We start from the raw sequence: 13,766 nt of genomic DNA, 5'->3' as shown, positions 1-13,766 counted from the left end.
GGTGGGGTGATGTCAGGTTGGTGAACTTTTTCCTCATCATCTGAAGATGATGCTTCCTCCTCCTTAAGGATAGGGATAGCTCTCGGGACAGGTTCATAGTGGACTACTTCTTCGCTTGATGATAAAGTGGAAGACCTTGCCTTCTCCTCCTCCACTGTATGCGGCTCCTCCTTGAACACCACATCACGGCTCGCGATGATCTTCTTTGCCTCTTGGTCATATAACTTGTAAGCCTTCTGCTCATCACTATAACCCAAGAAGATACATTTTCTGCTTTTTGGTTGTAACTTGTTTCTCTTCTCATCTGGAACATGTGCATAACATTCACATCCAAAAATTCTGAAATGTGAAACAGATGGTTTCTTACCAGTGTAAGCCTCATGAGGTGTTTTTCCCTTGAGAGCCTTTGTGTAGCTCCGATTTAGAATGTAGACTGCAGTATTAACAGCTTCAGCCCAAAAATGGTTAGGCAATCCCTTGCCCTTTAGCATGCATCTTGCCATCTCCACAATGGTACGATTCCTGCGTTCCACAACACCATTCTGCTGAGGTGTGTGAGGCGTCGTCAATTGACGCTTGATCCCTTTGCTCTTGCAAAAGCCTTCAAACTCCTTTGAGTTGAACTCACCACCACCATCTGTTCTAAATTTCTTCACACTTTTCCCTGTTTCATTCTCAACAAGTATTAGCCATTCTTTAAACTTACCAAAAGCTTGAGCCTTATCACGAAGGAAGTACACCCACATCTTCCTACTGTAGTCGTCGACAATCAACATAAAATAAGAAGATCCCCCCAAGGCCTGTGTAGGCATCTTACCACACAAGTCAGCATGCACCAACTCTAGAGGAGCATGTGCTCTATTCTTGCTTTCTTGTGAAAATGCCTTTCTCTGTTGCTTGCCCATCATACAAGCTTCACATGGTTCCTTCAATTCAGTTATTGTAGGTAGGTGAGCAACCATACCTTGCTTTTGCATCTCCTTCAATACTGCAAATCCGATGTGTCCAAACCTTTCATGCCAAAGCTTACTTGTGCCCACTCCAGCGGTGGCTGTAAGAGCACTTAGCTCATACAGGTTGTTCCTCCTTTCTCCTTTGCCAACAATTGTGCCAGCACTATCAATAATTTCTGCACCTGTCTTCTTGAACCTTACTTCATGACCAAGATCAGTTATGGCAGCAACTGATAAGAGATTTCTTCTGATTTCGGGAACATACAACACATTTGAAAGCTTTTTGACTTCACCATTTGCAGCAACAAAAGAAATAGTACCTGTGCCCGCAGCAGGGCATTTAGCATCATTTCCAACCGTCACAGTGATGGATTCTTGTAGAGGCTGCATAGAACTGTATAGACCTTTCTTGTTGGTCATGTGACGGGAGGCCCCACTATCCAACACCCAAGAGTCAGTGGTAGATTCTTCTTGCGCCGAGGAGCACACTTCCTCAATGGTCGCCATGAATAATTCCAACTCTGCTTCAGCCGTATTGGCTGTCTCTTTCCCTTTAGTTTTAAGGGTACCATTCTTTTCATCTGCCTTCTTGACACGACAATCTGCAATTGCATGTCCTTTCTTCTTACAGTAGAAGCACTCTCCTTGAAACTTCTTCTTGCCGCCCTTTTTCTTTTTGTCACCATCATTTTTGGTGGAGGAAACACCTTTGCCTTTTGCATTGGCAGAGAATGCAGCATCTCCATTGTTGCTTCCTTCTCGGGCTTTCAGCCTCAACTCCTCCTCCATTAATAATGCACAAAACTCCTCAAAAGTCAAAGCTTGAGGTCTCACCTGAGTATTAAGGGCAGTTACTAGTCCATCAAACTTTTGTGGACAAATCCGAAGACACCTCCGAGCTAGCTCTTCGCTAGTCTTTTGTATCCCAGCGCCAGCCATCTGGTCGCGCAGATTCTTAATCCGAGTGATGAATGCTTCAACCGTCTCTCCTTCAGCAAACTTCTCCGCTGCTAGTTGATTCTCCAAGTTTTGAATCCTTGTTTGGTTTCGTGTTTCATACTGACTCCTTAGTACATTCCAAGCCTCTGACGCTTTGGTTGTATGCTGAATCAGAGTCAAAACACTGTCAGAACAGCTTGTAACTAAGGCACACAATGCATCTGCATTCCTTCGTTTCCAAGCTCGTAGGAGATCTGCATTCGGAGGAATCATCACACTAGGATTTGATAGGTCGGGGGTAGGCTGTGGTTCTGCGTCAGTCCCCAGCACAGTCTCCAGAAGCTCATAAGAATCAAGGATAGTAGTAATTTTGAACTTCCACAAGGTGTAGTTTGTACCATCTAACTTGCCTTCGCTGAAGGTTGGTGGACGAATCCTCAGTGTTTGAATAGCCGGTACAGCAGCACCACCTCCTGCACCGCTTCCTGATGCGCCAGAACTACTTCCCGGAGTCGACATCGTTTCTCTTTGCTGTTGAAGCCTTTGCCTCTTGCACTCTCTCCGATCTCTAGAGCCCCCTGGGCTCTGATACCATGTAAAATATTACACGGCGCAGCGAACAGAATCTGAGAAAGAGATAGAGAGTACACAACAGATAAGAGGAGAATCAGTAAAATTCTTTAACTCCAAACAACTGATACAAAGATGGCTCTGTCCACCCGTGCGCTTCCACTGTGTGAAGCTTAGATGGCGATCTAGACAGAAGATAGGTGAAGAGCTTAAGGCTAGCTGGAACAACAACTCTGACTGGGTGAAAGATGAGTGTAAGATGGCTGCGAAGGGGTTTAGCTTTTATAGCTCGCGAAGGTCGTTAGGTCGGCCTGCTGACCGACCTACCATATGAGCCTCCACGCAACTCCCTTACCACGCAACTCAATGCAATGTGCCTCGAGTTGCTACCAGCTTAACCACTCCGTCTAACCCAAAGATTAGACCCACAATGGTCACCTTTTTGCCATCCGGTCACATAGACCTCATCTGATATACAAGTCAGGACTCCACCAATGTCCGGGCTCACACTTGGCTTCTCCTCATAATGGGGGCCTTACAACTTTGAGCACCATGGATCATTGGTAGTACCTAATGAGGGTGGGGCATTGATCATATCTAACAGGATATGCTTAAAAAAAGAGCATACATTTTGAGGAAACTTTTGCTCCTATATCCCGCATGAGTACCGTTAGATGTGGTACTACTATGGCTGCCCATCATGGATGGAAAGTGCATCAGTTGGACACATAGTTGTCAAGTACAAAAGGTACGATACAATAAAATACGGTAGTAAATGGTGCCTTATGATTTTATAAGGTACGGTACGATATTAGTACGAAAAAAAATTTAAGATGATTTTTTAAATAACAAAAACCATAAATCATTAAATGAAAGATCATAGAATACATGTTTAAAGTGGAAATAGCCATTTCATTACAGAATAAGATGAATACATGAGGGTGACCATCGCGGTCGCATGGGCTACGCAAAACATGCGATACAACTACAGTCTAGTATATCTGATACAAAAAAGAGAGAGACCTATGAATCTATGATGGGACATCACTATCATCATCATCAGAACCATCTGAGTGCTCATCAAGAGAGTTTGAAGACGACTCGGCATCAGATGATGAGACACTCAAACTCATCCTCACCAATGAGGTTACCATCATCATCAAATGATGGCTCCCTAGGTGGGAACAGTGTAGACAAGGGGGGGATGTCATCATGACACAGGATGTGAGCTACTAGAGCCATGCCTTACATATGTCTGCAAGCCACTCAAACCACCCCTCCTCGATGATGGAGGGTGTCAAATGACCATGCCCCTGCTACCACCTACTCGAACTCCTCGTCCACAAGCATGCTGACTGGGATTGTCATGAGTATCTGCTACTATAAGCTCTCTATAAAGCTCTGCAAAAATCATGTCCTTCTCGTCCACCTCTTGATGTATACCCGGAAGAGTGTCGCCCATCAACTTGAATGTATTAACATTCACCTACACAATGCAATGATACACGTAAGATTGTAAATGCTAAAGTCTAAATTGTAAAGTATAAACTTCAAAGTTTAAAGTTTAAAACAATAAATTTTAAATTTTATGGTTAAGTATTTAAACTTTACATGCTTTGGACTACCCATGCTCATCATAGCCCTCATCATGCATAAGTTAGTGCAGCAATAGACTAGCCGCTCAAACTGTCGTATGCTAAGCCGATTGGGAATCTTTGTGTGAATGAGAAAATAGGCACTCCAATTTCTCTCATATGCATCCGAAGAGCAATCCTAGGCAAGGACCCTCATGGCTAAGGACTGAAGGGTCTCCAATGCGTATCCAAAGTTTTACCACCAAAATAAAGGCTTCACAAGTGACTCTCTCCTTTAAAAAGTGGGAGAAGCAAAAGCCACATGCCCTCGTTGATCTGCATAGCAACCCAGCTCCTCCAACTTTGGATTGTGGCCATCCACAAGGACCACATGAGTCAAATAAGCAAGCTGATCCGAACAGAACTCTCTATCATCCATGACTGCCGGCGACTTGTAGGCCAGATGTACCAATGCGATAAAACCATGGATGGGCTTATGATCCATGCCCATTTTCTCTTTGCTATCTCTAAAACATGTGCACACTGTGTCTCTGTGATCACTGTACAAGCACGTGCCTCCACCAATGCCTCTCCAAAGAAGTGAACAAAAAGGCCCATGGTGGACCCCTCGCAATCACTCATAAGTAACACCCTATAAAAGAGAGCCATGACAATGACAACAGCATGGACTTTTTGCCAAAACTGTTCATTAAGGCATAAGCACAGTATGGCTTTGGCCTCCTCTATCTCATCCTTATCCCACTCATTCCATAGAGTGAACACCACTGTCTGGCACAAGGCGGACCGCGCCTCATAAAGGCGCTCCAGCAATAACCACATGTAAGCAAAGTGAGTTGAAGAAGTCTTCTTTAACCCCAATGTGCTATGCTCACGATACATCGCAAGCACCTTTACCTTTACCGTGCATAAGGTGACAATTTATGTAGCTTTGTTGACCACCCTCTTTACCCACTTGAGCTTCCCAATGTCCTCCATGAGCACATCCAAACAATGACTTGCACATGGAGTCCACACAATCGTGGAAAACTTTGCCTCAAACAAACGGCCCATGTACCGACAATTTGATGCATTGTCGATAACAACTTACACCACATTCAAGGGGCCCACCTACCACCACAATTTACAAATTACAAGTATACTAACAATACTTGGAGATTAGAGAGAGAAAGAGAGAGTTGAGCCTTTCAAATTTCAAATTTCAAGATTCAAGAATGAAGAGAGATGGGGATTGAGGGCCTTGGGACACCGGGGGGAAGAGAGAATCGAGATAGATATTAGAGAGAAATTAGAATAGGGAGATAGATAGTTATGCATAAATCAATTATCATAATGAAAGAAATTGAAACAAATTTAAAAGGCGAAGTATACCTCAATGATAGCTTGTTGAATGTGACAGTAGGTGAATGTGCCTGTCGTTTTCCTCCCCCTCTTGCCGATATCTACGGCCCGCAAGAAGTAAGTGCCAAGTGGACATAAGACGAGTATGTTGATGATGCCCTGTTTCTTATGATCACTCCATCCGTCGGTGAGAATGGAGCAACCATATTTTATCCATGCAGCTTGACTAGGATAAGGGCTCTATCAATCCTCTCCTTCTCTTCATCAATCTTTTTCGTCCTCATGTCGTTATATGTGAGACTGGTCATCCTTCACATGGATCCACATTGGCAATGGCTTTTACCATCTTCTTCCATTGCTCTTGCTTTAGGACATTGCATGCAAGATTGCACTCAATCACCGTACATGCAATTCCACACACATGATCGGGAGCTTGAGAAAGAGAGGATTGTCTCTTCAGCACCACATGAGAGTCCACTCTTTGTCTTTTACCGGAGATGGATGTGGATGTGGAGCCCCCACCATCACCTCTCCTACATCGGTTGAAGATACGCCCACATTCGATGCTTCCTCATTAGTAGGCATAGGAGTTGGTGCCAATAAGCCACTTCCTCGTCCCCTTGTGGATCCCCCTCTCATCTTGGCAAGAATCTTCTCCGCAATGTATTGAAGGATCTCCTTGCGTGAAGCAACTTGCCCCCCTGTCTTGGGAAGATGTTGCAAAAGCTGAGTTGCACCACTTGTATAGCGCTTCCCACAATACTTGCATGTCTAATGGTGGGAGTTGGACTTATTTGTGTCCCTCTCCACATGGATCACGTACAAATTGAAGGCCTCGTGCTTCTCATGAGTCATGGTGCCGATGTCGGATAAAGAGGGTCAACATAGAGAGAGAGAGAGAGAGAGAGAGAGAGAGAGAGAGAGAGAGTGTGTGTGTGTGTGTGTGTGAGTGAGATGCTTGAGTCTCGACTCTTGAAACTTGAGTCTTGAAAGTTGAAAGGGAGGGAGACTCGAGAGGGCCAAGGGTTGGGGTAAAGTTGAAAGAGCAAGAGTGAGAGAGAGGACATGGGAGATGAGAATGAAAAATGCTTTGATAGGGTGCGGGATAGAGGGGATGGGAGATGAGATTTAAGAATGGCAAATGCTTTGATAGGGTGCAGAAAAGGGAGGATGGGAGATGAGAATGACAAATCACAAGTCCATTCAAGATCCAAGAGAGGAAGATGAGAATAGTAAATGCTTCTTGAATTGGTGTGGAAGCATGGAGAAGAGTACCTTTTGTAGATGAGAAAAGGGTCAAAGTTCAAACAGTCAAAGAGAGCTGCGAGGTGGATGGAACCCCAAGAGGGCTTTTTTTTTTGTTTTGGGGGGGGGGGGGGGTATCCAAGGCTTCCCCCCCCCCCCCCCCCAAAAAGTACCACGCAAGCAAGCGGAACGTGGGACTCCGAACACGGAATGCGCAGGTGAGGTGGCCAAAAACAGCCCAAAATAACATACGAATCCGTATGCATCATACGGTACGAACAGTACCATACGTCGTACAGAGACAACTATGGTTGGACATTAAGACAGCATCTCTTAATGGTGACCTACATGAGGTTATTTATGTATCACAACCTCCAGGATTTATGGTTAAAGGCAAAGAGCACTTGGTTTGCAAGCTAAACAACGCTTTATACAGCTAGAAACAAGCTCCTCATGCATCGTATTTGAAGATCGATGCTTATTTGAACAAAGGGCTCAAGAACAGTCCAACTGTTCCTACTCTACATATTAAGAATGAAGAAGAAGGGAGGACTTATTGGTCATCATTCTTTATGTAGATGTTATACTGCTCACTAGACCTAAAGACAGTAAAATTGCAGATTTTAAGGCTGAATAATATGGGCCTCTTACATATTTGGGGATTCAATTCACCCAAAATCAGCATGATATCATCATGTCACAATCACAATATGTGGAAAAGCTTCTATATAGGTTTAATGTGCAGGATTGTAAATCAATGAGTACTCGTATGGAGCCACGACTGAAGCTTTCTATGCATGATGATAGTGACTAATGTTGCAATTTACAGCCAAGTTGTTGGATGCCTTATCTATCTTTGCAACACGCATCCTAACATACAATTTGCAGTATCTCTCTCAGGTGAGTGGGTTTATGCACAGCCCATGTACAATTCAGTGGCAAGTTGTTAACCAAATATTCCATTACTTGCAAGGTACTATGACACATGCCTTGATATTTTCCAAGGGGAAAGACTTGCAGTTACAGATTTACAGCGATTCAAATTAGGCTGGAGACTCCAACACTTGGCAATCTGCTAGTGGATATTGTTTCTTTTTGGGCTATTCATGCATTTCATGGCTTACTAAGAAACAACCTACACTTGCTACCTCGTCTTGTGAGGCTAGCAACCTTCATAGCAATAGTTGAATGTGTATGGCCACACAAATTGCGAGCTGATCTACAAGTTTTGTCGGAGGGTCCTACGCCCATTCTCTCAGACAGAACTCTAGTTAGGGTGTAGAAGTGTGGTTAGGTCAACCTCAGACCTTAATTGTACTCCATACTTTCATCGTGTCATGCAATCTTGAGCTAATACACTCTCTTGAGCTCACACAGTCTATTGTTCATTGTCTCTTGTTTCTCTCTCCTCCATAGCCACCTAATTCTCACACCATGGTCAAATGTCACAAGAGTGAGCAGCTTCTTTGCATGTATGGATTTCACCAAAATGAACTGCAATATCTTTTGTTGCAACTCCCCATGGAAAGACTCTACGTTGGGATGGCTTGTCAAATGGGCTATTTGCTTACATGGAGAATTTAGACACCCCCCTCACTATCGTGTTGATAGTGTAGACAACTAGGCTAATGCTTGCTAAGAAAGCTTAGCACTACTCTGTTTGTTGCCCAAAGTGTTAGCACAATGGAGTTAGAACACTAAAGGCTGATATTTCTCTTTTCCAAAGATAAGAGACGCATTCCCAAACGCCCAACAAGGAGGACCAACCGAGTGTTTAAGTGGGTAAGATCCCATACTTATACAAACACAACATGTGAACATAGGCTGATTCTTTTGTTGGACTCAATAGTTTTACTAAGGTTTGGCAAACAAGTTGCAAAAAAACAATGCATACATTTAGTCATTTATAACAATCCATGCTTATTCACGGAAAAACATATTGTATAATATCCTTAATGTGCAGCTGGAGATTTATCGTGAACAAGGCATCTCAGAAGGAAGTGGTCATGATCCAACTAGACGCAGAAAAATCAGTCTTCTTAAAGGAACTGATGGCTACTTGGAATATAGTCCTTGGGTGAGTAATCTATGAGTCAGTGTGGGGTTGTATGCATTGTGCGTAATGGAGGGGTGTTTGAATTCATTGAATTGCTCTTTCTTGTTCTTTAAGGCAAGGCTGTCCTCTCATCCCTTTATTGTTTGCTTAGTGACTCATCCCTGGTTGAGTCTATTCTTTAACCTTTCCTCATGTGAGATATTGTTGTCTCACCCTTCCTAATGGTGTGAGGATAATTGCTCAGTCATCGCACTGGCGACTCTTTCCAGATTTGCATATCAATGCTCAAAAATCACTTCTTATTACCCACACGGAAAAAGAGTTGGCTGACTTGGGATCGCAAGGCAAGATTTTCCTGGAGGGATGATTGCTAAACATAATGGTTATCTCATTGGGGAAGATTTGGCACCCAAGAATTTATTAGACAGGATGCATAGTCATAAAAGGGACAAATATGTATGTTGGAAATCTCAAGGTTGGCCCTTGCATGTTTGTCTGAAAGTAGGTAAAATGTCATGTTTTTTATTGTCCTGCCATGATTGGCTTGAATGCAGAAAATTTTTGACAGCCTCTTCAATTCATGCTACAAGCAAACCATCCTAAATAACTTGAGTGCCCTCCAAGATTCAAGCCTCTTGGTAGGATGTTATGAATGTTACTCGGAAAATTGAAGTCCTCATTCAATTTGTTTTTTGAGTTTGATTTTCTTCCTAACATAATTTCTTGCCTTTTACTCATTAGCATCTGCTTAAGTCCAGACAAAAATGCTAAATATTCTTGAGATGGTGTTGGTTATCTCCACATTGTTGCGTTGCTAAATAAGGAACTAAAGCAAATGGCAAGGTTGTGCATAAAGGTGGTGGGAGATTCTACCATTCCTTGATAGCCAAGAGTCATTTGTTTCAGCATCCTCAACACTACTTCCATCTACCGAGAAATTGTAGGTTGGTGTGGCCTAGGCTAGAGGAGAAATTTAGGCAGCACATGGCCATACAAAATAGTATGATATGTTATTATCGTTTAAAGAAACCAGGATCCCATATCATTGCAGACTTTTGTCTAGAGAGACCTTAAGGGAGACTCCACTAGTGACATTTTGCAGTGACATGAGATTGCTTGTGGCTGTTGTGTCCTTCATACTATGTATGTGGAGATTGCATCTCATATTTTTTGTTTCTTGCCCAGTGGCTAGACAAGTATGGGAATTCACTTCCACAGTTTGGACTTCAATGGATGGGACTAGTGGTCCAGCATGGGTCTCAGGAAGATTACCTTGGACTAACATACAATAGCCCAAACATTCTTGTTTCTTTCATTTATTGACTTAGAACGAGCTTTGGAACATCTAGAGTACTAGAGATACCTCGATTTTCAACTCGGCTTCCTTGTATTCATGGTCATATTGGTTTGCACTAGAGGCTTACTATTGCAGCAAGAACCTTCTATAATAACAGTGGGTGTTGTATCCTTGGCATGGTTGCTTCATGGCTTCAGGCTATTGGCACAACTTCTGTCATTGTTCTGTGCATGATGATTTATGTTCAGGATCGGGCTTCAACAACCTTAACTTTTCACAATTGGGCATCATTCTGGCCAAATGGCCACTTGTACATGTAATTACTCTTTAGTTCAACAACTATTGAAGCTCCTTGAGCATATCAAACCAAAAGGTCACACATGCAAGCCCTAACATGCCTTAACCAAGAAAATTGAATATTGAACAAACGCCTTACCACGGGCTTTTTGATCACTTTCTGCATCAGCAAACAGTTCGCGGATGTTTTTCTCAGTTTCTCCAACAAACTTGCTGAGCACTTCCGGTCCATTCACAACCTTTGGAAAAAGGAAAATAAAGATAATCAGTGAACAACACTTGCGATATTTTTCAATCACCTTAAGGGAAGTAAAAGGCTGAAAACAGTGGCTAATTTAAAGATGACAATGTTGCAAAAGGATATATATCATGAACTGCAACATAATCGGCAAGTTCTAGTAACAGGCCTATTCTATTAGAGGCCATAACAAACCAAAAAGGAACACTGAAATTATGCAACAGATCAAAACTTTATCTTTTGGCATCACTTTTCAGCATCAATTCACCTCTTTTGTAATTATATCACCTGCCCTCACTCTCTCAATACATCACTTTTTTTTCAAAAAGAGAAAAAGTATATTAATTAGACTCCTTGGAACAAAATATCCGAAGGTAAAATACAAAGGACAAAGCAGTCCTGTAAAGGACTTCCATCACTTAAATGACAAGGTGTACCTTAAAAGGATCACAAAAGCGAAGTAAATGAATTGGAATGTCCAGCTTGTCTTTTCCCATCCACTAGCTTATCAACTTCTTCCATGCATTGTTGCATGCGACATGCATCCAATTGCAGGTAAACGGATCAAACTCTTTAAGAGAATGGAGTCTACAACATATGAGCTAGATACCAGTATTATCCTTGACAGCGTGGAAGAGGGAGAAGAGGATGACATGGATATGGATGAGGAGGACTCTAAATCTGCTGAACAGTAATACTTTGGCACATGTCAGAGGATGTGCAAGTTCGGAGACACAGGTGGACAAAATGGCTATAAGAGACTGCAAGTTTACGTTATCATCTTGGTGGACTGTATCATCTTTTACAAGTATCCACATTGTCTTTAGCTTACAACTCAGCTAGAAACTTCCTATTCACGTATGTACATCAACCTCTATGGACTAGTGATGTGATTCAAAATTGTTATTCTTACATAAGTGGGTTAGTCACAGTATCCTATTCATTTTCCTTCAAACTGTTCTCCCAAGGTTCTGCTCTCAATCACTATGAACCCATCAAGCAGCAAGGAGATACTCTCAATCACTACGAACCCAAGCAGCAAGGAAATGTGCCTGGATCATAAGGACGGGTGTTTCAGGAATGAACATTATACCATTTAGAAATATTCCACAAAGGTCTACAAATAAGACACTGCAGGCCTCAAAGAAGATGTGAAAGATACATGTATCCCACATTTATCCATATATATGAACATACTTCTTTTACAGACCTAATACCTCAAACATCTGAAGAAAAACAAAAGTTTAACTTTGAACATTCAAATATGCAAAAATTGTTAAAACATTTACTGGAGAAAGACTACACTTCCCAGCAGGTCTGAAACATGTTTCATTGCAATTATGATCAGAAAAGAATAACTAAAAGTACTGTCAAGAGAAGTTGCTAAACAAAGTACCCAGACTGCTCAAATTATCATAGCAAGGCAAATGGTGGCACAGTCCTTATAATTACACAAAGAAAATAACAGGCATATCTGTCCTCAAAATTCTACTTAAAAATGCGCTCTCACATTGTTAATATAAGAAGAATTGACGATGAATTTCCTTTAGACTTCTAAAGATATACCTTCGGCTCACGACCATTAAGCATTTTCCCTATCTGTCTTGCAATTAATGTTTTTCCTGTCCCAGGAGGACCCCAAAGAAGCAAGCCCTTGACAGGATTGATTCCCAATCTGCAAGTAAAGGTCTAGTCAGTAACTGAATCATTTCACAACTTATTGTCAGCACCAGAGGGATATTCTTCCCCCAGAACTACCATGTTGAGGAACAAGGGTTATTAAGGTTAGCAACATGTATAAAGAAGAATTTAACAGATTCAACTGTAAAAAAACTCACTTCCTTATCACATGAGGTGGAAAAACCCTAGATGCAAATGCTCTTCTGAAGATATCTTGAAATTCTACATCAAGTCCACCAATGCCGAGCTTTTGAAAGTTAAAATCTTTTTGCTTGAACAAATTGCTGTTGGAGCCTCCACGTTGATTTATAATCTAGCAACAGACCATATTTTTTAAAAAAGTTTTGTTGATGCAAACAATACACAAATCATTTCCAACGACACAACATGGATTTGTTGAAGGCTGCTATTCAGACCTTGATGCCTGATGTGGGAGTTGATTCAAAAAAGTATGATGTCTCATTCAACAACATGCCTCTTTGTATCAAATCTGTTTCGAGTTGTCCTTCAACAACAGTTTGAGTCACTGTGAAAGTGTAGTTTGTTCCATCAAAAGCCAAAAGGAACTGTTGGCCAATTGTGAATACCTGCAATGGATATACACAAACTACTCAGCCAAAGTTTTACACTACATAAGTCACAAAAAGCCAAATGAGGAAGAACTTTGTACATTTGAACAGGGTAAGAAATGTCATCTTTTGAGGATAACATATTTTTACAACTGCATAAGTTCTTATGATTTGGATGTTGACCTTGTTAAAATCAAGGTCTATAGCCCTTGTCTTGCACAAACAAGAAATTGTACACAAAGAAAGGGGACATAACACACATGAGAGCTTCTTCTTCCTTCGCTTCTAACTCCTCTTTTCTTATCTAAATCAATCTTCACTAGCTTATATCTATCAATCTCTCTAGACTCCATTGTTCACCAATCTGCAGTTCAGCTCAATATCCTAGATATACTTCAGATACACATTAGCGAACATTCTTAGTTCAAAGCTCCCCCCTTCCCCCAACCCCCAAAAAAACCCAAGGGGGCCTTAAGATTCTTATTCACTTCATATTTTCAACTCGGATTCCTTCTTGGTCTGGTATTGGACTGTAAAGTACCGTTTAAACTCTAGGCACTCTAACTTTTGCAAGGATGCTCAGATTAACTTCCATCTTCCTTCCTTGCTGTCTTTCTTTATTTTTTCTCCACCCACTTCCTCTACTTCCGTTCAGAAAAACCCTTGCCTCTCCTATGACAATAGACATGTAATCTAATACTCATTTTGATAGAGGCCACTCAACTTCCTCATCAAGCAAGCCTATTGCTTCCATCTTATTTGCCATTGCCTTGACACCATGTCAAGTATGTAATGGTTCTAGATCTCTTTGAATCTTATTCAACCATGTGCACATGTGAAGTGCAAGTCAATTAAGTCACGGTGAGGGCTAAGGACCCCAAGTGTTAGTGGGTGACATTGGGAAAAATATATAAAGTTATGTTGGACAAGTACTTGTGGGTGCCTAGTGTCAGTTTGGGTCTAGGTTATTGATTGGGCCATTGAAATGT

At 41.8% G+C, this 13,766-nt stretch overlaps 1 protein-coding gene across 2 annotated transcripts in view; it reads right to left on the bottom strand.

The window, feature by feature from the left end:
- Positions 1 to 13,766, bottom strand: part of NSF (AAA-type ATPase family protein) — an 85,588-nt gene that overhangs the window by 21,568 nt on the left and 50,254 nt on the right. For both annotated transcript variants that reach the window (XM_087690877.1, XM_087690878.1), the window contains 4 exons: positions 12,625 to 12,795; positions 12,367 to 12,521; positions 12,095 to 12,203; positions 10,430 to 10,529 (listed from right to left, as the gene is read on the bottom strand). In XM_087690877.1, coding sequence (XP_087547003.1) covers positions 10,430 to 10,529; positions 12,095 to 12,203; positions 12,367 to 12,521; positions 12,625 to 12,795 — 535 coding nt within the window. The remainder of the gene's footprint in view (positions 1 to 10,429; positions 10,530 to 12,094; positions 12,204 to 12,366; positions 12,522 to 12,624; positions 12,796 to 13,766) is intronic.

This window comes from Lygodium microphyllum, chromosome 13 (assembly GCF_053477565.2).
Source record: "Lygodium microphyllum isolate KBCC chromosome 13, Lygodium_microphyllum_v1.1.10, whole genome shotgun sequence".
NCBI classification, from domain to species: Eukaryota; Viridiplantae; Streptophyta; class Polypodiopsida; order Schizaeales; family Lygodiaceae; genus Lygodium; species Lygodium microphyllum.
The sequence above is the reverse complement of the archived record's forward strand: the minus strand, read 5'-3'. Positions and strand labels throughout refer to the sequence as shown.